At 38.4% G+C, this 23,614-nt stretch overlaps 1 protein-coding gene across 17 annotated transcripts in view; it reads right to left on the bottom strand.

Annotated features, from left to right (window-relative positions):
- The window catches only part of PPP1R9A (protein phosphatase 1 regulatory subunit 9A), a 313,162-nt gene that overhangs the window by 13,230 nt on the left and 276,318 nt on the right, over positions 1-23,614 (bottom strand). For 14 of the 17 annotated variants that reach the window (XM_059073785.2, XM_059073788.2, XM_067042517.1 and 11 more), the window contains 2 exons: positions 16,143-16,230; positions 15,960-16,043 (listed from right to left, as the gene is read on the bottom strand). The exons of the other annotated variants lie outside the window; for them this stretch is intronic. In XM_059073785.2, the coding sequence (XP_058929768.1) occupies positions 15,960-16,043; positions 16,143-16,230 (172 nt within the window). The remainder of the gene's footprint in view (positions 1-15,959; positions 16,044-16,142; positions 16,231-23,614) is intronic. 17 annotated transcript variants of the gene reach the window in all.

The following is a 23,614-nucleotide window of genomic DNA, read 5'->3' as shown; positions in this document are numbered from 1 at the left end:
CCCGTGAGCCACAATTATGGAGTCTGCAAGCCACAGCTACTGAGCCCGAGTGCCACAATTCCTGAAGCTCGCGCGCCTAGAGTCCATGCTCCACAAGAAGAGAAGCCACTGCAATGAGAAGCCCGTGCACCACAAGGAAGAGTAGCCCCGCTTGCTGCAACCAGAGAAAGCCCGTGCACAGCAATGAAGACCCAGCGCAGCCAAAAATAAATTAATTAATTAAAAAAAAAGAAACAAACCAGACTTTTTTTTTCTTAATGCAGCTACCTGCATATTTATATTTACCTTTTGGTTAAAAAAAATTATCAGGAGCTGAGGCAGGAATGGACAGTAGTTTCTATGCACTTGAAAGAAGTCACCCTCAATATGTCCAAGTGATCTCTGATATAATGCCTATTATTTGTTAGCTGTTGATGTCATGACAACAAAGAGATTCTCTTTCAATTAAAAGTGCCTCAACAGCATGACTTACGGACAACTTTTGTCCCAGATGTATAGTGAATTTCAACCGTCTCACATCTCATTATTTTGAAATATTATATATTTCTAATTTATATAGGTAATACAACTCCTAACAGTTCCTGTTCATTTCCAAAGATTATTGTGAGAATCAAATGGGACAATTACTGTAAAAGCATCTTGTAAACTGTAAAGCAATATATGTGTAAGGGGATTATGAGAACAATATCTAAAGAGAATGCAAAAGTCAGTGCAGTTTTGGTACCATACTGAAACCACAGGTTGGGTCAGTAAAAGTGTTTGTCACACTAAAGATTCCAGAAGATCTGATGATTTTAATGGTGTATTTATTTTTTAAAAAAAGCCAACCCAAACGGGTCTGCAAGGATAATAAAGAACAACTAGAGATGTGTCAACCTTCAATTTTATCCTGAAGTTTAAACTAAAAAAAAAAAAAAAATTTGTATCCTTAAATCCACTTACTATCAAAAAATGGGGGGATGTGGGTTTACAATAACTGAACTTAAGAAAGCATGCTAGCAGAGGCAGATTGTTCTTCTGTAAGAAGCACTTTTTATTCCTGGGTCTTGGACCAGTGCAGTGGTCCCCAAATAAGTTTGATAAGGATCATCTGAAGTAGCTGTTCAAATACAAATTCTTGGGTACCTGGACTTACCAAGTTAGAATTTGGGGGAGAGGGAGGAGTTGACCTGGAATCTATATTTTTTAATAATACATGTCTGAGCTCACTCTTAAAGTTTTTAATAACTATATTAATATTATCCTGAATACAAATGTGAGGTTTCTGGAGCAGAAACAGGTTATTATTTACTTACAAAAGTTATTGCACTGGTTTCCCATGCCCTAATTTCCTCTTTCCAGGCTGACACAATGGGAACAAGTTGTCATCCTATACTTGGTCTACATTATAGGTGAGGAATCTAAAAAATATGAATCTGGATGATTATATAGGAGAGGGACAGCTGTCTCCCTTCTTTCCTCTGAGAGAGGGAGAGACATCTTATCTCCTTAATGTAAACAATTCAACTTGAGAAGGATCTTGGGTTCTTATGCTTTGGAAAGTAATATATGTCAGAGTAATATATGTAAGTAATATATGTCAGACTAGTGTCTCCAGCTTTACAGCCCCGGGAACGTCTCCAGAGTTGGGTCTCGGCCCCCACTCCCCATCCCCACTTCTGGAAAATGTAATCACATACCTCTGGGGAGGTAAATCTCTCTGCAGGTAAATCTATCTATCTAGTCATAATTTAACTTCTCAGGCTTATCGTTTAGCTCAGGTCCCAAATTCCAGTAAAAATGCTCACAAAGCTCTGACTGTGCAGAAACATAAAAATATTTTCCCTGTAGTCCCACACTCTTATAATTGGGGATATTTGAGATTAATTGGACCTGATGATTATTTTCCTCCTCTTTGGTTATACATTTCTGAATCAATTAATCAAAGTAACATGGGAATTTTTTAAAGAGTTCCATCCATAATTCAAATAAGGTATGGTAGTACTTAAATATATGGATACTGTTTTAAAGTTTATTAACAGGCCATAATGATTGACAGCATGAATATCTTGTCTTACTTCCAAGTGAACTGCCTTTGTAGCAATGCGTTTAAAACAACCACCACTACCACATTAAAAAAAATTTTTTTTAAACATCTTTATTGGAGTATAATTGCTTTACATTGTTGTGTTAGTTGCTGCTGTATAACAAAGTGAATCAGCTACACATATACATATATCCCCATATCTCCTCCCTTTTGCATCTCCCTCCCACCCTCCCTATCCCACCCTTCTTCTAGGTAGTCACAAAGCACTGAGCTGATCTCCCTGTACTATGTGGCTACTTCCGACTAGCTATCTATTTTACATTTGGTAGTGTATATATGTCCATGCCACTCTCTCGCTTCATCCCAGCTTACCCTTCCCCCCTCCCTGTGTCCTCAAGTCCATTCTCTACATCTGTGTCTTTACTCCTGTCCTGCCCCTAGGTTCTTCAGAACCATTTAAATTTTTTTTTAGATTCCATATATATGTGTTAGCATATGGTATTTGTTTTTCTTTTTCTGACTTACTCTGTATGACAGACTCTAGGTCCACCCACCTCACTACAAATAACTCAGTTTTGTTTCTTTTTATGGCTGAGTAATATTCCATTGTATATATGTGCCACATCTTCTTTATTCATTCATCTGTTGATGGACACTTAGGTTGCTTCCATGTCCTGGCTATTGTAAATAGTGCTGCAGTGAACATTTTGGTACATGACTCTTTCTGAATTATGGTTTTCTCAGGGTATATGCCCAGTAGTGGGATTGCTGGGTCATATGGTACTTCTATTTTTAGTTTTTTAAGGAACCTCCACACTGTTCTCCATAGTGGCTGTATCAATTTACATTCCCACCAACAGTGCAAGAGGTTTCCCTTTTCTCCACACCCTCTCCAGCATTTATTGTTTGTAGATTTTTTGGTGATGGCCATTCTGACCAGTGTGAGGTGATACCTCACTGTAGTTTTGATTTGCATTTTTCTAATGATTAGTGATGTTGAGCATCCTTTCATGTGTTTATTGGCAATCTGTGTATCTTCTTTGGAAAAATGTCTATTTAGGTCTTCTACCCATTTTTGGATTGGGTTGTTTGTATTTTTGATATTGAGCTGCATGAGCTGCTTGTATATTTTGGAGGTTAATCCTTTGTCAGTTGCTTCATTTGCAAATATTTTCTCCCATTCTGAGGGCTGTCTTTTTGTCTTGTTTATGGTTTACTTTGCTGTGCAAAAAATTTTAAGTTTCATTAGGTCCCATATGTTTATTTTTGTTTTTATTTCCACTTCTCTAGGAGGTGGGTCAAAAAGTATCTTTCTGTGATTTATGTCACAGAGTGTCCTGCCTATGTTTTCCTCTAAGAGTTTTATAGTTTCTGGCCTTACATTTAGGTCTTTAATCCATTTGGAGTTTATTTTTGTGTATGGTGTTAGGGAGTGTTCTAATTTCATTCTTTTACCTGTAGCTGTCCAGTTTTCCCAGCACCACTTATTGAAGAGGCTGTCTTTTCTCCATTGTATATTCTTGCCTCCTTCATCAAAGATCAGGTGACCATATGTGCACGGATTTATCTCTGGGCTTTCTATACTGTTCCATTGATCTATATTTGTTTTCATACCAGTACCATACTGTCTTGATTACTGTACCTTTGTAGTATAGCCTGAAGTCAGGGAGTCTGATTCCTCCAGCTCCATTTTTCTTTCTCAAGATTGTTTTGGCTATTCAGGGTCTTTTGTGTTTCCATACATATTGTGAAATTTTTTGTTCTAGTTCTGTGAAAAATGCCATTGGTAGTTTGATAGGGATTGCATTAAGTCTGTAGATTGCTTTGGGTAGTACAGTCATTTTCATGATGTTGATTCTTCCAATCCAAGAACATGGTATATTTCTCCATCTGTTTGTATCATCTTTAATTTCTTTCCTCACAGTCTTATAGTTTTCTTTGTACAGGTCTTTTGTCTCCTTAGGTAGGTTTGCTCCTAGGTATTTTATTCTTTTTGTTGCAGTGGTGAATGGGAGTGTTTCCTTAATTTCTCTTTCAGATTTTTCATCATTAGTGTATAGGAATGCAAGAGATTTCTGTGAATTAATTTTGTATCCTGCTACTTTAACAAATTCATTGATTAGCTCTAGTAGTTTTCTCGTAGCACCTTTAGGATTCTCTATGTATAGTATCATGTCATCTGCAAACGGTGACAGTTTTACTTCTTTTCCGATTCGGATTCCTTTTATTTCTTTTTCATCTCTGACTGCTCTGGCTATAACTTCCAAAACTATGTTGAATAAGAGTGGTGAGAGTGGGCAACCTTGTCTTGTTCCTGATCTTAGTGGAAATGGTTTCAGTTTTTCACCACTGAGAACAATGCAGGCTGTGGGTTTGTCATATATGGCCTTTATTATGTTGAGGTAAGGTCTCTCTATGCCTCCTTTCTGGAGGGTTTTTAATTACAAATGGGTGTTGAATTTTGTTGAAAGCTTTTTCTGCATTTATTGAGATTATCATATGGTTTTTCTCCTTCACTTTGTTAATATGGTGTATCACATTGATCGATTTGCATATATAAAAGAATCCTTGCATTTCTGGGATAAACCCCACTTGCTCATGGTGTATGATCCTATTGAATGTGCTGTTGGATTCAGTTTGCTAGTATTTTGTTGAGGATTTTTGCACCAATGTTCATCAGTGATGCTGTCCTGTAGTAGTTTTCTTTTTTTGTAACATCGTTGTCTGGTTTTGGTATCAGGGTGATGGTGGCCTCATAGAATGAGTTTGGGAGTGTTCCTCCCTCTGCTATATTTTGGAAGAGTTTGAGAAGGATAGGTGTTAGGTCTTCTCTAAATGTTTGATAGAATTCGCCTGTGAAGCCAACTGGTCCTGGGCTCTTGTTTGTTGGAAGATTTTTAATCACAGTTTCAATTTCAGTGCTTGTAACTGGTTTGTTTATATTTTCTATTTCTTCCTGGTTCAGTCTTGGAAGGTCATGCTTTTCTACGAATTTGTCCATTTCTTCCAGGTTGTCCATTTTTTGGCATATAGTTGCTTGTAGTAATCTCTCATGATCCTTTGTATTTCTGCAGTGTATGTGGTTACTTCTTCTCCTTTTTCATTTCTAGTTCTACGGATTTGAGTCTTCTCCCTTTTTTTCTTGATGAGTCTGGCTAATGGTTTATCAATTTTGTTTATCTTCTCAAAGAACCAGCTTTTAGTTTTATTGATCTTTGCTATCATTTCCTTCATTTCTTTTTCATTTATTTCTGATCTGATCTTTAGGATTTCTTTCCTTCTGCTAACTTTGGGGTTTTTTTGTTCCTCTTTCTCTATTTGATTTAGGTGTAAGTTTAGGTTGTTTATTTGAGATTTTTCTTGTTTCTTGAGGTAGGATTGTATTGCTATAAACTTCCCTCTTAGAACTGCTTTTGCTGCATCCCATAGGTTTTGGGCCGTTGTGTTTTCATTGTCATTTGTCTCTAGGTATTTTTTGATATCCTCTTTGATTTCTTCAGTGACCTCTGAAGAAATTCAGAGATTCACTTATTTAGTAGAGTATTGATTAGCCTCCATGTGTTTGTATTTTTTTACAGTTTTTTGAAATCTAGTCTTAGAGCATGGTGGTGGGAAAAGATACTTGATACAATTTCAATTTTCTTAAATTTACCAAGGCTTGATTTGTGACCCAATATATGATCTATCCTGGAGAATGTTCCATGAGCACTTGAGAAGGAAGTGTATTCTGTTGTTTTTGGATGGAATATCCTATAAATATCAGTTAAGTCCATCTTGTTTAATGTATCATTTAAAGCATGTGTTTCCTTATTTATTTTCACTTTGGTTGATCTGTCCATTGGTGAAAGTGGGGTGTTGAAGTCCCCTACTCTTACTGTGTTACTGTCGATTTCCCCTTTTCTGGCTGTTAGTATTTGCCTTATGTATTGAGGTGCTCCTATGTTGGGTGCATAAATATCTACAATTGTTATATCTTCTTCTTGGATTGATCCCTTGATCATTATGTAGTGTCCTTCTTTGTCTCTTGTAATAGTCTTTATTTAAAAAAAATTTTTTTTAAAGAAGATGTTGGTGGTAGGAGTTTATTAATTAATTTATTTTTGCTGTGTTGGGTCTTCATTTCTGTGCGAATGCTTTCTCTAGTTGTGGCAAGCGGGGGCCACTCTTCATCGCGGTGTGCGGGCCTCTCACTATCATGGCCTCTCGTTGCTGAGCACAGGCTCCAGACGCGCAGGCTCAGTAGTTGTGACTCACGGGCCTAGTTGCTCTGCGGCATGTGGGATCCTCCCAGACCAGGGCTTGAACCCATGTCCCCTGCATTAGCAGGCAGATTCTCAACCACTGAGAAGCCTTAGTCTTTATTTTAAAGTCTACTTTGTCTGATATGAGAATTGCTACTTCAGCTTTCTTTTGATTTCCATTTGCATGGAATATCTTTTTCCATCTCCTCACTTTCATTCTGTATGTGCCCCTACGTCTGAGGTGGGTCTCTTGTAGACAGCATATATATGCATCTTGTTCTTATATCCATTCAGCCAGTCTATGTCTTCTGGTTGGAGCATTTAATCCATTTACATTTAAGGTACTTATAGATATGTATGTTCCTGTTACCATTTTCTTAAGTGCTCTGGGTTTGTTACTGTAGGTGTTTTCCTTCTCTTGTGTTTCTGGCCTAGAGAAGTTCCTTTAGCATTTGTTGTCAAGCTGGTTTGGTGGTGCTGAATTCTCTTAGCTTTTGTGTGTATGTAAAGGTTTTAATTTCTCTGTCAAATCTTAAAGAGATCCTTGCTTGGTAGAGTAATCTTGGTTGTAGGTTTTCCCTATCATCACTTTAAATATATTCTGCCACTCCCTTCTGGCTTGCAGAGTTTCTGCTGAAAGATCAGCTTTTAACCTTGTGGGATTCCCTTATATGTTATTTGTTGCTTTTCCCTTGCTGCTTTTAGTATCTTTTCTTTGTATTTAATTTTTGATAGTTTGATTAATATGTGTCTTGGCATGTTTCTCCTCAGATTTATCCTGTATGGGACTCTCTGTGCTTCCTGGACATGATTGACTATTTCCTTTTCCATATTAGGGAAGTTTTCAACTATAGTCTCTTCAAATATTTTCTCAGTCCCTTTCTTTTTCTCTTCTTCTTCTGGCACCCCTATAATTCGAATGTTGGTTCGTTTAATATTGTCCCAGAGATCTCTGAGACTGTCCTCAATTCTTTCCATTCTTTTTTCTTTTTTTCTGCTCTGCAGTAGTTATTTCCACTATTTTATCTTCCAGGTCACTTAACTGTTCTTCCACATCAGTCATTCTGCTATTGATTCCTTCTAAAGAATTTTAAATTTCTTTTATAGTTTATCATTGTTTGTTTGCTCTTTAGTTCTTTTAGCTCCTTGTTAAACGTTTGTATTTCTTCCATTCTCTTTCCAAGATTTTGGATCATCTTTACTATCATTACTCTGAATTGTTTTTCAGGTAGACTGCTTATTTCCTCTTCATTTGTTTGGTCTGCTGGGTTTTTACCTTGCTCCTTCATCTGCTGCGTTTTTCTCTGTCTTCTCGTTTTGCTTAACTTACTGTGTCTGGGGTCTCCTTTTCACCGGCTGCAGGTTTGTAGTTCCCACTGTTTTTGGTATCTTCCCCCAGTGGGTAAGGTTGGTTCAGTGGGTTGTGTAGGCTTCCTGGTGGAGGGGACTGGTGTCTGTGTTCTGGTGGATGAGGCTGGAGCTTGTCTTTCTGATGGGCAGGACCACATCCAGTGGTGTGTTTTGGGGTATCTATGAACTTAGTATGCTTTTAGGCAGCCTCTCTGCTATTGGGTGGGGTTGTATTCCTGTCTTGCTAGTTGTTTGGCATGGGGTGTCCAGCACTGGAGCTTGCTGGTCATTGAGTGGAGCTGGGTCTTAGTGTTGAGACAGAGATCTCTGGGAGAGCTCTCGCTGATTGATATTACGTGGGGCCGGGAGGTCTGAGGTGGACCCATGTCCTGAACTTGGCTCTCCCACCTCAGAGGCTCAGGCCTGATAGCCAGCTGGAGCACCAAGACCCTGTCAGCCACACGGCCACACTTTAAGCTTGATTTATTTATTTAATTCGAGTGTCCATACTTGACTCTGTTCCCATATGGAATGGATCTTGATCTTATATATCCTTTTCTTAATCCTCCTTGGAACTAGGAAAAAGAGCGTAATGTATCACTTCATTTCCAGCATAGAGTTCACTGTCCACTACCACTTTTGATAGGTAGGAAATAAGAATATTGTTGCCAAATTGTTGTCATTCTAATGCCCTATTTGAAAAGATCTTTTGGTAGTTCAGATCCTGACCAGGTAATGTTTCAAAGAAAATCTGCAGACCACGTGTCATTAAACCCTTTCATAAAATTCTCACTGCCAGGGAAATACTCAAGAGTAAAAATTCCATGTGGACTTGTACATCCAGCACTAAAGACAGGTCCGAAGGCCAATGTGATGAATGAGATCACAGAAGCTCAGCCTTGGATAATATCCAGAGGCTTTCTGCTCTAGCTTTCCACACCACGATAACAGAGGAACAAAGGAATAGTCACATAGAAAGCAAAGAAAGCCCACTTCTAAGGAGACAACGACTGTCCTCACAGCTGCAAACCACCAGATCCTGGGGTATTTTGAAGACTATTTTCCAGGCCTGGCTGTGGCCCTGCTGGCGCTGTATCCTGTCCCCCTCATTTCTTTGTGTATCCTTGACTCTAAAACTCCCTGAGCTGATGGAACCTCTGTGTGGTTCCTAGTATCCTTCAAAAATCTGAACAGTGGTACGCTTCCATTTGCTTGGACCTAGAGTATAGAATGTTCATTTAAAAAAGCAAACTCTTTACTACTTTAAAATTATAGACTTATCAGCTCACCAGCTTTCTAAAATAAATGCCAATTTCCTTTTGGAAATACAACTCTCGGGGCTACAAAAGGAGCAGAAAGGGTTTGGTAACAGTTATTCTACTATTGACCACTCTTATAGTCTGTTTCACTTTGTGGAGAAATCTGTTAAGAATAACATAAAATTTTTCCTTCCCTCCTTCCCTCCCTCCCTTGACTTTTTTGACTCTGAGGGCAGGTTATGGGCCAAGGGGCATAAACTCCATACAGATCCTTAATAATTCCCTTGAAAAATCAAGATTGGTAGAAATGAATACTTAATAGGTCTGAAAATAATTTCTAGAGGATCAAAACAGGTATGTGTTCTATACTTCATTTTCTTTTTAGCTTATACACTAATGACTATCATTTTGGGAAAAAATAGATTCACAAATCACTGCTATATCCCTGATTGTTTTATTGTTAGGAACTGGGAGAAAGCATGTCTTCAAATTAAGTCTCTATAAACCGAAAATGCCATTTGCTGGGGGTGTGAGGTGGGGAGAGTAACTGCCTCCTGGCATTTAAATGGTTTATAGTTAACAACTCTATAAAACAATAAACTCATTTATATATCTTGAAACCAGTTTACCCTGGTGCTAGCACCCCAAAATTGTTGCTCAGGTAAACATTCCATGGTGATTTTTTTTTTTTTTGGTTTGGTTTAATTTTGAATACAATTAAGTATTCAGAGTCTAATTGGATGTCATCAAAATATAATTAGGAGTTCAGGAACTTCCAGAACAGAAAAAGTATAAACAGAATATAGAATTCAACAGGTAGTAAAGGAGGTTAATTGAAGAAAGTTAGGTGCAACCAGAGGAAGGATTGCAGACCTCCATTTACTCAAATCAGACGAAGTAATTGCGCAAGGTTCTAACATCCACCAAGGACACGGAAGTTGTAAAGCCAGACCCTTCTGAAGGGGACTGAGAGACCTGAACAGGTAACAGCTATAACAAGCAGGTGTCCATCTGCAGCCAGGCCAACAACCTTGAAATATCCTGCTTCTAGATCCTGAGTTATGGTCTAAATATCTGATCAATAACCAACAGCCCATTTGAGATGGTCAGCATGGAGTGCTTAACCTTAACTTATGATGGGGTTCACGACATGCTACCGCCAAATAGGGCACACCTTGGCATAGTGAACATTTTAAGCTATGAATATTTTAAGGAATTTGAGAAATGGCAGGTGCAGGAAGGGCTCTCTGACCTTCCCCATCTCCCCTGAACCAGGTCATAAGACCCTCATGTAAGAGAGGTGCCCTCCCTATACCCAGAGGAAAGGAGCATCCTTAATTCCATAGATGGACAGATGCCAAGAGGAACCTGAGCAAATGAATGAACAGGACTGGTTAAGTTTCCCCAGTTTACTACCCTTAGGCTCATACCTTTCTGTCCTATCACACTTCCCCACAACTTTCCACACTTTATCAAACCTAGGATAAAAATTCTCCAGGCTTAACAGCTTCTTTGGGTCTTTATTTCCTAATGAAGGCTCCTGTGTCTCATAAAGCTTACGTTAAATACATTTGTATGCTTTTCCCTTGTTAATCTGTCTTCTGTCAGTCTAATTTACAGGGCTTCAGTTGAAGAACCTAGGAGTTTAGAGGGAAAAATATATTTTTTTCCTCCTGTACACTCACTTGAGATGGAGAAACTGTTCCCTTAATGAGTCTCCCCCATACTGGGAAGATATAAAATGAAACAGCAAGATGATCATGTAAATAAAATCCATATTATCAAAACAAAAATATTAGTTTAGGAATAATAAATATACTGGTTAGTTTTTAAGAAAACTTGTATTATTAGAAACTGAGAAAGAAACTTGTCTACTGAGTCTACCTTAATATATTTAACTGATTTCAGATTTAACTAATTAAGGTGTAAAACTACCACAATGATAAAGAGTATTGGGATGTTTAGAGTCACTGTAGTTATTTTAATTTAGTAGATTTTCAAGAGTTTTTTGAAGTATGAAAAGTGTTGATTTGTTAGGAATGTAAGTTTGTCAGGTTTTAGGCACTGGAAATTACTTAAAAGGAAAACTAAATAGATTAAATTTATAAATGCAGCTAAAAACAGGACAGACAATTACTGGGGAACAGGTCTGCTCTCCTTAGGCTAAGCTAATATTGTTCGAAGGTTTTCACGAAAGTGAAACCTTTTTCACTTCATATAAAATTTTACTCGATGTGTAAAACAAAATGACAGGATTTGTAAGTTGAGCTAAACTCAAAAAAAGCTAGGTTTTAAAATTGGAGACCTTAACAAATTACTCTTAATTTATAACCCAAATAATCCTCTTTTTAAGAACAAAGCTACTACCTTTGGGCATTAAAAATATCAAGTGAAGGGGAAAGCCCACGTGAGCTACATGGCCAAGGTTAAGTTCTCCAGTGGTGAGTTTTTACCATCACTGTTCATGGCCACTAGTGGCTTGGTAATGTGTACACTAAAACTTTTCAGGCTCAAATTATTCTGCCATTTTCTAATGGCCATTCTCTACCGGCATTTATAGCTACATTTTTGTTTCTTATTTAAAAAAATTTTTTTTTTTATTTTGAAGGAAAAAGCTGGCTTCTCTCTGGGGTGTCTCTGTGGACCGGGTTTAGGCAGAGAAAGGGGTTTCTCTCTCTGTGTACATGTGTTTATCCCACTCCTCAGCTATTCTGAAAGGGTGTGTTGCAACTCCAGCTCAGGAGCAGACGCTTGGCCCTTGCTCAGCAACAGGGCAGAACTGCCCTCCAGGTACTTGTCACGCAGTATAATCTCAAACTCACTGTAGTACCATGATTTATCTAAAGTTTCTTTGAGAGAAACGGCATCTATGAAGGATTGCCTGAACTATAATCCACATAGTCCATTTATTCGTCAAGATATTACCAAAGTCACCCCTGCATGAATGAGACTGCCATAAAAATATGTCCAGAAAATATTTTGTTTTGTATCCCTGCAATAAGAATTACTTTAAGCATTAATAGTGATGATAACCATTTATATTTACTAAGGACTTAAAATGTGCTTAAATGTGATCTCAATCCCCTTAATGACCTGAAGAGGTAAATATATATTTCCATCTTATTGATGAGAAAACTGAGGTACAGAGAGGTTAAGTAACTTGCTCAAGAGGACAAGTGGCAGAGCTGCGATTTGAACCCAGGCTCTTAATCGCCTTGACATTATGCTCTTGGCTTTTACTGGAGGTCACTGTTATATTTACTATGAAAGTACTGCTGAAGATGTTCTAAGTACCAACCTTACTTTTTGCTTTATCTTGTTTTTCCCTATCTGATTTACTTTTAAAATAAATTATACTGTTGTACCATATGTATTTTTGTATATAAACAAATACTATTTGGAACAAAGAGGAGTACATATAGATAAAAAAAGAATGAACAAACAAATGAATACATGCTAATTTACAGAACAACAAAATAGTCAGAAATCAAAGAGTATGTTTTTCATAGAATCATATAGATCAATACTGTCCAAAAGAAATATAATATGAACCACATAAGTAAACTAAAATTTTCTAGTGGCCACATGGAAAAAAAGAGGTAAAATTACTTTTTATAATATATTTTATCTCACCTAAAATATTCAAAATATTATTTCAACATGTAATCAGTATTATAAAATTATTAAGATACAAAGATATGTCACATTGTTTTTTTCCATGCGAAGTCTTTGAAATCGAGCATGCTTTTTCTCCTATAACACATCTCGATATAGACAAGCTACATTTCAAGTGCTCAACGGCCACATCTGACTAGAGATTACCATGCTGGATAGTGCAGGCAGAGATGGATAGGGAGTTACAGACTATGTAGTTTTAGTTGACCACACTTATTTTTTGGTAGGAAACCAAAGTCCAAGGAATTGAGACTTACCTATGGCAAAGTCAGGATGAATACTGGATTCCAGCTCAGTGTTTTCTCCACTGTTCACACTTCTAAGGTGAAAGCAGATTTGCTTCCACAGAGGAGCGCCATCTCCCTTCCCCATAATTTTCCCATGTGCCACCCTCTAGCCTTGCTTTGAGATACACATATCTGCTCACAGGGCTTTCCATTCAGTGACTAAACTGGGAGCTTCTCCTACAGAGCTCCAAAAATAGACACTCCACTGACACAGTGGCTCCTTACTCTAAGGAGAGTATTTTATCTTACTCTTTGGTATGTACTTTAAGGGATGAACAAGCTCTGACAATTAAGTGTTTCCTGCTTTTGTTATCTGCTATGTTATCTGGTTAAATCAGAAAATTCACTGAGCACGTATTTGAAAAGGACAGAACCAAACCATGTATCTCTGTAGGGTTTACTTCTTATTTTAACCTCATCTATTTGTTTCATGTTGGTAATGTATTTGAATCACTTTGTCTCCACAAGGAATACAGTAAATTCTTTACTCCTTGGGAAGGGAAAAACTAAAACCAAGACCACATTTAGCGAATGTCTGGCCTCTTTCAAGTCCCGTAGCCTTAGGTTATCTCTGATTGAATGACCTCATCAGATTTTTACAATCTTATAAGAACTGGATGAAAAGCCTAAAAGATAAGATTACTAACTCAATTTGTGAATCATTCCCTCCTTTTTCTGAGAAAACCTCACAGGAGTGATGAGTTTACCCCCAGTTCTTCTCCACAACTGCAGTGGGACCCTGCAGCTGATGGTGCTTGCCACCCGCCTACCTTCAGGGGCCCTGTGAAACCAATTCAACTGCATTATGCTCCTACTGGGCAGTAACTGTACTTCCTGGAATATGTTCTGAATAAGGTTCTGGCCCATTATTCATCTACATAGGAGAATGGAGGCTGTCATTAGATTTGATTACTGTTAACCAATTACTGTGATAGCTCAAAATTTAATTTTTTGAAACTGAAAAAAGTCCTTCTTCTTCCCTGCCCTACTGTTTCAATTACATGAATTCCTTTCAGTCCTGTCAACCTTCTACTGTAATTACAAATAATTATGAAACTATGATTCTAACTGAAAACTACTTTGTAATGTTGTACACATGAATTGTTTGTGACTACTGATGCAGAGAGACTGCAGAGCTAATGTTTTAAAATGTAGCTGACTAGGCAGCCTAGCTGGCTGCTGGTTCAAACGCTGGTATCGGCTGCGGTTAAGCAGCATGATGATAACCGCCCACTCTGGACTATGGTGGTTTTGCCTGGAGTAAGGTGAGTATTTGCCAACAGAGTCAAGACCTGCTTGACTTTCACCTGCAATTTATACAAGGGCGTGAGAACTCTCTGGCTCCTACGACGAAATTCAGTCAAACCTTCTCCCCTCCACTCTGTTGGATGCCTGCGCTTATGTCCCATTGAGGGTGGGGCCCCAAAGGTGAGAGGTAGTGGCTGCCTCAGGAGCCCAGGGACTGAAGGGAGCACAGTGTCACTTCAGAAGTGTTCAAGTTTCTCTCCCATCGTGCATTTGGGCATCTCTCTCTCTCCCTTAAACGGTTTCACTATCTGTTGTTGTTTTTTCCCCTGAGCATATTTGATAGTTTTCTATTCTTAATTCTAAGGCACATAGTAGACTGTTTTATATTTCTCACTCTAAAACCACACAAAGTTAAAAGTGCTCTTGAGTTGCATTATGGCCTTATTTTTCCTGAGATTCTTGTCCTCAATACAAACAGAGCTTTCTTGCCTTTCTCTACTGTACAGCATAAAGGAAACCCAGACTAACCAAAATAATTAATTTTGGAATTCTCTCTTCTCATCCCTCACCCTCTACCCCATTCTCCTGTAATCCCAGGGAGAAGGTACAATTTCTCACCAAGGTGTATGCCAGAAAAGAGAAAAAAGGTAACAGCTGGGGACAACCTATAAATGGATAGGTGGTCTCCAAATAATTTTACATTCTTTTATTCTTAGCTTTTTGTCTGTTTCTTCCTTAGTCTATACTATTGGGATGATTCCCAAAATTCATAAATAAATGTAAACATCATTAGATGCTTAAGTAACTAGGAGGTGACATGCAGTGTTGGAAAGACATCTGGACAGGAGGCCAAGCCCCAGCTAACTGACATTAATTGCTTGTTGCATAATCATGGGCTAATCAATTAAATTCTATGAAGGTGAAGTTCTTCAATAAAGTATGGTATTATTATCTGCCCTCCCAATCTTATTGTAAGGATCAAATGAAATGATAAATATAAAACTTCTTTGTAACTTGCAAATAATAATAAGAATTATAGCAGATTGCTATCATTATTATTTTTGAATGCCTCCTATGTGCCAGGTACCATTTTAAATGCTTTACATGAAAACTCATTTAATCCTTACACTAACAGGTAGCTACTCTTATTATCCTCATTTCATATATGAGAAAACAAAGGCACAGAGGCTAAATAACTTGTTGAAGGTTTTAAAGGTAGTAACTGGGAGAGCACTGATTCAAACCCAGGCAGTTGGACTTCAGAGAGAGCTCTGTGCTTTACTGTCTCCCTATATAAACCTAAGTTTACAATTATGTAATCTCAGAATAAAGTTGGGAAAGCTTGACAATGTGCTATACAAAGCTCACTTCTCTATAGGAAAGCCTTTATTGAACAGTAAGCATAGTTGATGGCGCCAGCAAAAATCAACTTAATAGCTGAATTCAGTGAGACACTGGTCTTTCTTACCCGCATGTGGACAGAACAGTCTTGAAAGCCAACAAGATACTTAAATGCAAAGTTACCCTTTCAGACTTATAACCAGAAGACACAAGAATATGGGTAGCCAGGCAAAAAATGCTGAAATGTGTCTAACTGACACATCACATAGATACATTTATGCTGTATTTAGATAACCATTTATTAAAACTGTTCATGTGACCATAATTCTGCAATTAAGCCAATGGATCTACCGGAGGCCACATGTAGGCTTCAATCGGAGTAAGACAAATACAAACTGCAATTTGTTTTCATCTCACCTCTAGCTGTATCACTTCAGCACAGAGATACTGACCACTAATTCTGGTTAACAGTGGAAGGGGGCCAGAAAGCTTAGATGCAGAGATACATCTGTTCTTAATCACCCACCCGTACCTGCTACCTGGAGAAAACCTACTGGCTTCTTTCTCTTTTTCTTTCCATTTCTTTCCCTTGTTGGAATTCCTTCGCAAAGGCGCCCTATAATGACAGCACACAGTCAGAAAGGGGAATTTGACATTTTCTCCTTTAATCCTTCTCTTACAGAGGGCTTGCTTTTTAACTCCATGAAGTGCTTACCCCAGATCCACAAACTTCCGCTTAATTTTTCCTCCTCGCACCACCAACAAACTTGATGCCCTCAGTGATCTGGGACCTTTGGCACCATCTAGGATATACACATATGTGAAAAAAGCAATTATTATCATTTTTAAAAAGCTACTGTCAAAAGTCATTGCATCTCTGAATCTATGGGGTTTGCATCAATTCCTAACAGTAAAAGAAAATACTGGGTGCCTTTATTTACATACCGGAAACATAGCTATGTTGAGGAACATTCAGTCAAACCAGGAGAGGTCCTGTTAGACAGAAGCCCAATACTTATCACAAAGAATTTTAGCTTCAAATAAACTGGAATGAAAAAAAATAAGCAAGACCAAATGACTTTCCTTCTGTTCCTTCTCTGGCTCCAACTCTTTTGCTTCAAATGCCTTTCTTGCCTTTGGGTTTTAGCACCTTCTGACAGGACCCCAGCTCACTTCCCCTATATGTCCCAAGTCCAGTAAAGAACGTCACCCCTGAGAGTCTGGGAGATTAGGAAGAAAGTGAGAGTCAAAGCTTTCCCTTCTCATCTGCCCCTTGCTAATGGCTTGTGGCCAGTCTTGGGATAGAGGAGACAGGACATGGGGGAGACTTCTCAAGCAGGAGCTCAGCTATAAAACATATTTTTGAAAGGTCTTTTTTTAGAAGTTGGCTTTAAGCACAACTTGGCTGGCTTCCCATGATGTGGAAGATGCCAAAACCTCCCCAGTGCTTGCAGCTGAATGATCTTTGCCTCTCTCCCAGTTACGCTGGCACTCTAAAGCACAGCAGCTGCTGGGGGATGGGGACACTTGAAATGATGCCAAAAACCAATCAGAGGAGACGCTTTGCCAACGGAATGCAATGTCAGTTGTAGGAACTAGATTCCACTGGTGGCACTTATTCTACCTTGGACAAGGTAGAAACTCCTAAGGCTCTACTTGGAGCTATTTAGCAAAGAATGCTGTTTGGCATTATATTTCAGAATATCCAGTCATCTGAGATCGTTAACAAGCGGTGTCTTTGATGCATATCTGTGTATGAAACTGCTCTTTCCCAATTGTCTGTTGGTGTCTGCCTCTTTTTAAAATTAAAAAGAAAATCCAGCAACCTTCTGGCATGGAGTGCAGTTCTCCTAAGAGAGTTCAATTAACCTTGCAGGTTAATTTTGCTTACGCTTTTTGTCTAGTTCAGGAGAAATTTCTAAACACACATAACTTACAAACCATGATGTGAACACAGTTCTCATTTAGGAGTCTATTTTCGAAGCTCTGAAGAAGCACAGGATGTTGAAAAGTACTCTAAGGATTTTTAGCGATGAGCTTTTCATAGTTTTAGTTAATGATACACAGATTATAATAATCAATTCCTTGAAATGTACATAATCAAATAGAAGAGTAAGAAATATGTCCGTGTCAAAATCCACTTCTAACCTCAAATATTTATTATGGCTCTTTGCATAATTACTCTTTGGGTAACTGAATTAAATAGCCACAGATGTGACACATGCACATAAAAAAATATACATACATGGCACAAACTCATTCTAAGGTGATTTTGCTAATGGACATTAAAAAAGAAAGCAGGATTTCAATTTTCTTAACAGAAGCTGGAAGAAAGTACCGGATTCTTCCAAATAAATTCTAGAGCAACTCTCAACAGCTAGGAATGTGCAAAGTTAAAAGGAGACTGCCTTATTATTTTCGGAAATAAAGGTGGCTGGGAGATATTTTAACGAGTGGTGCAAAGACCAGATGAAACAATGTACATGGCAACACTCTGTAACCTATTAGTGTGGCAGTTATGTGGACATCTTGGGACTAAAAGCCTGATTCTACCCATCAGAGAGCCTGCTGCTAGGCAACCTCACATCATTATCTCATACATTTGCCAAAGTGTGTTCCAAGGAACACTTAAATGAATTCCTTCAAAAGGCCGAAGAGGCAAGATTAATAATGCACTTTCCCACTTTAAATCAATCAAATCCATCCTTAATGTACCTCAGAACTTCTAGTCCGCATAAAAACCAACATTAGATTGGTATGATTTCAGGAAAAGAAAAAGAATTGTGACATTTTTGTTATTTAGCTGTATGTGGAATTTCCATTAGGTTTTTTGAAACCTCTCCAATACGACCTTGACGAGCAATTAGAAGTCCAAGTCCTCACGTTGGGTGACCCAGCTTTAATCTTTGGCAACCTAGTCTTCATTTTCAAAGGTAATGATTGATCTCCTGAGCTAAATACTAAGGCGTTTTCTGGGACTGCATTCCTCTTAGTCTCACTGCAGCAAGACCCTTGACTACCTCTTCTTTTATTCTGGGGACTCTGAAATCTACCTCCCAGCCCTGGCTTCTCTCTTGAGCTCAAGACCTCCTCTACTAAAAAAGAGTTAATCACCTTTCCCTCATAATGCTTCTGATTTCCTATTTTCTATCAATGACAACACCGTGTTTTCTGAGGCTAGAAACCCTGTGATCAGTTTTGACCTCCTCACTCTCTTCCCCCTGATCTCTTCAACTTACATACATTTCAACAGTTCTCATATCATTCTTTCCTGTCATTGTCTATTGCTTCTCCACCTTTCAGGGTCTCTTAACTCTTCTTCCTCACACCTAGTGTCTTTTCCTTTTTATTCCTCTGCTCAAGCATCTTGTGGTTTTCTAGTAATATGATAAGGTATCTAAGGCATTTAAATTCTAGAGCTATAGACCTAACCTACCTGTTCAATTTTACGAGCAGTCATGCTAACCTGAATAAACAGACTGCTTCCAGCAGGCTGGGACAGCCCCACTCCTGTCATTTCATCTTACATGTGCCTGTCTCTGTCAATGCCATCTCCCTGCCTTATATGCCTTCCTTACCTAGCTGTTTTGGTTTTTCAGTCCTTCAGTAGTTACTCTAATTGTATTTTCTTTGTCATGTCTCATTTACCAATCTCAGCTAGGGTTAACCTCGCTGTCCTCTGAGCAATGATAAAACTTACTATTTCTATATGTATAAAGGCCTAATGCAACATAATAATAAATGAATCCTGTAAAGATTTCTACTTGCAAGGACATTAATTCAACAAATATTTCTGAAGACATGTTCTGTGTTAGACAATGCGCCAACGGCCATATACACTTAGAATAATGAACAAATCACAAGTAGAAAACTGATAGTACTTCATTTACTCAGCCTTGTCTGATCAAAGGCCCACTGCTATGTAAGTCCAGAGACTAAAACTTAAGTATTAGGCTCCTCAAAGAATAGACAGGGGGAAAATATTTCCATGCCCTTTATTGCCATATAACTTGCTTAACAAACCTCTAGGAATAATCTTTTACTTTCTCTAATTTTAACTGAAATGGGGTTGGATGTTTATCATTTAGCCAGTTGTAATGGGATTCTTTCTATCCTAGTTTCCACTGAGGTCCCACAAATACGACAACAAAATGATGACTTGTGAATGTGGTACTGGTGCAATTTAGAAAACACCCAACTTCAATTAGGTGTTCAATTGAAGAAGGGAGAATTTGCCCCAGGAATGCAATCAACTACAGCTGTAACTTAATTATTACCTTCGTGGTACCTTGCTAGATCAAAAGTAATGGTATATCACTTTTAAAAAATCTTGATAAATGGCAACCAATGACTAAGACATTTTCAGAGTTTATCCAGCAATGTTGAGTGGAAGAAAATGTATGTCTAGACCAGGAGTCAGCAAACTTTCTGTAAAAGGCCAGAGAGTATACATTTTAGGTTGTGGGCTACTGATTCTGTCACAGCTACTCAACTCTGCTACTGTAGTATGAAAACAGTATGTAACTGTATGAGTGTGGTTGTGCTCCAATAAAACTTTATTTCTAAAAACGGCTGGCAGGGGATTCCCTGGTGGCACAGTGGTTGAGAATCTGCCTGCCAATGCAGGGGACACAGGTTCAAGCCCTGGTCTGGAAAGATCCCACATGTCGTGGAGCAGCTAAACCCGTGCGCCATAACTACTGATCCCACGTGCCACAACCACTGAAGCCCGTGTGCCTAGAGCCCACGCTCTGCAACAAGAGAAGCCACCACAATGAGAAGCCTGCGCACTGCAACAAAGAGTAGCCCCCGCTCGCCGCAACAGAGAAAGCCCACGTGAAGCAACAAAGACCCAATGCAGTCAAAAATAAATAAATAAATAAATAAATAAATAAATAAATAAATTAAAAGCATTTATCTCATCAGAGAAAAAAAAAGTGGGTGGCGGGACTTCTCTGGTGGTCCAGTGGTAAAGAAGCCACCTTACAATCCTTACAATGCAGGGGACATGGGTTTGATTCCTGGTCAGGGAACTAAGACCCCACACGCTGCGGGGCAACTAAGCCCGTGCACCACAACTACTGAGCTCACGCGCCTCAACTAGAGCCTGCGTGCTGCAAACTACACAGCCCAGGTGCCCTGGAGCCTGCGCGCCACAACTAGAGAAGAGAAAACCCACATGCCACAACTAGAGAGAAGCCCATGCACCACAACGAAGAGCCCGCGCATGGCAACAAAAAAATCCCACGTGCCTCAATGAAGATCCTGTGTGCCGCAACTAAGGCCCAATGCAGCCAAAAACTAAATTAAATAAATAATAAATCTTAAAAATAAACAAAAATGGGTGGAGGCCAAATTTGGTTTGATGACCTCTGTTCTAGAAGACTTATACTGATTATCTAGAGAGACATACTTACTAATTCATCCAAGAACCTTATTAATATCAATTATATGCATACAGTTTACTAGGGGCCATGAATACAAAGATGAATCAGCCGAGTGAGAAAACTCTGGCTCACACTTGACAACCTGATCACTTATCACACATAAAGTGACAGAAACAGAAGTAACAGTGTGAAAATTTCTGTGGGATCAGAGAGAATAATTCACTGTGCCTGGGAATGGAGAGGGTGTGCAAAGGGTCCACTAAAGGAGGTGAGATTTAAGCTGAGCTTTGAAGAAGTACCAGAATTTCCTGGAGTGGCATGTTACGTATGAAGTTTGTACTTGTGAGTACAAATCCCATTCTAGTTCCTTTATTAAGGAGCCAGTGAGTTTTAAGAACCACACACATATAAACACATACACACATGTAAATCAGGCTAACCACACTTAACCTCTGTTGAGTCCTGCTCTGAATAGTCAATTCGTCTCACATGGCAAAGAACTCAAGGATTTCACAGAATGTAAAGAGTCTTGACTGATAGGTTTCTTTGCTATCTTTCAAGGTGCAACAGAGCCTGAGAGTGGAAGGCAGAAAGTACAGGGGCTTCCTGGTTATTGATGGTGGTGGTTGTGCGGTGTCAGAGACAGGGTCTGTCACCAAACAAGCAAGCAATAAATCAGAGAGAGAGAGAGAAACAGAGACAGAGAGACAGACAAACAGACTCTAGTCTGCAAACTCCCTGCAGGAAAGGATGGAATATTATCATTGTATATTCAGCCTTTAGCACAATGTCGGACGCAGAGCAAGTGCTCAATAACTATTTGTTGAATAAATACATGAATGAATGGATTAATATTAGTGAACACGGAAGGCACAGGAAGCTCTTCAAGGCTGGAAACTTTTATCAAGGGAAGGAAAGAATGTGAGGCACTGCTTTCATCTGGTCATAGTTAATGTCTAATAATGGTTATCATATTAGTAAGTATTCATAAAGTTAATACTTTATAAAAGCTCAATTAATTGCTCCTTTCTAGTTACCCAGAAGCATGATCAAGCCAGGAAAATAAAAAAATGGGAAAGCTTAAGAGTTTGTCTCTGGAGAAGAAACTACCCACCCCCTATTTCTTGGTCCTGCTTACTACAGCTGGAAGCTTAATCCCAAAGAAGAGGCAGTAGCAAGCAAAGGCGGTATTGGAGAAAAGACGGAATTCTCACATTTTAATGCTAATCACTGCTAGCCACATTTTGCTGTATATTACTGCTAATGGACTGTGAAGCACAACTCACATACATGTAATACTTCTCCAATTTGAGATGAAACATCTGCTTTTAGAAGTAAAAGGAAAAGAGAAATAATCTAGACAAGATGTAGCCATTTTTTAAAAGTTTTAGTCAGATTTCATGTGTGAGGGATCCACTCTCCGATTATAAAGTACTTTCTTTCAGATAGCTAAGTTATGCCTTTTAAACTCCAGCAGTGGACTACAAAGTATTAACCTATATTTCCAAAATATATGCTTCTGCTCTTTTGCCTTCTTATGAACCAGGTAAGGTCTATACACATTTTTTTTTTCTTGAGGAGATGACATAGGGCTTCACACAAATATATTTCTATAAAAGTGCCATTACAATCCACAATTTAGGTTAGTTAATGAGAGTTTCTGAAGCCTTCATTCTTTTGAAAGTAGGCCAAAATCACAGTGTAAGTCCTTCACCAACTTTACAACTGCTTTTGATGAATTAGCAGGCTTGACATATTTTCTCTTGCCTCCGCTAGTATCTTGTACTCCCTAAGTACTTATTTTTTACCTTAAAACATCTTCTGGAAGACTTGTGCTTAGGACCAGTCTGTGGAAGATAATTCCAGCAAATCAATAGGCTCAGGGAAGGAAACCAGGGAAAATATCAGGGATAAAGCTATGACACTTGCTAAGAGTTACAAAACAAGGTGAGCCTCCACAATCAACTGTATTTCTATGTTCAGGATGTATCTGTAGAAAGATTACAAATTTTGCTCTGGTAGAGATAAGTGAGCATGGACTTTTCAGTGTAGTGATGCACAATCATGCCTGTAATGAATGAGTGTGTCCCACATCTTTGCTAGCACTGGTTGGTGGAAGTAATCTGATGGGTATCTAACTCAAATGACTATTTCTCTGATCAGTAATGAGGTTGATCACCTTTTCATATTTTATAAGTAACATGAATTTTCTCTTCAATAAATTGACGATTTATTACCTTAGCCTATGCTTGACTTAAAAAATTCTTTGAAGCTACTTGTATGTTAGACATATAAAGTCTGTCAGTTAACTTTGTATATATATTATTGTCTACTGAAATCAAGAGTATTTTATAAAATAAGTTTAGAGTTTAAAGGAAAAACAATAAAATAAACACCCATTTCATTTCTCACCCCACTCCCATGAAGTTTATACCTAGGAAGTCCCCAGTATATTCTCTTTCATTTTCGTTCCCTGACACTCCTCCCAAGTAATTAACTTTGTCATTCCACTTGTAACCTCAACGTCTTGTTTGTGTCTCTAAATAATCTGCTAGTTTTGTGTGGCTTAAGATTCACTATTCAGTATGATGTTTTGTCATTGCTCTCTGGTAAATAACTAATCTTATTTGGATGATTTTTTTCCTAATCCCTTCTTTACTTAACAAGTTTTTATAGGAAATGTCTGAAAAATTATATCAAATTCCTTTCAATGTCTATTAATATTATAACACTTCGCTTTTCCTTTGTTGATATGATGATTCATACATTTAGATTTTCTAATGTTAAACCATCTTTACAT

Source organism: Kogia breviceps, chromosome 9 (genome assembly GCF_026419965.1).
Source record: "Kogia breviceps isolate mKogBre1 chromosome 9, mKogBre1 haplotype 1, whole genome shotgun sequence".
Taxonomy (NCBI): Eukaryota; Metazoa; Chordata; class Mammalia; order Artiodactyla; family Physeteridae; genus Kogia; species Kogia breviceps.
Note: the sequence above shows the minus strand (reverse complement) of the source record. Positions and strands in the feature narration are given on the sequence as shown.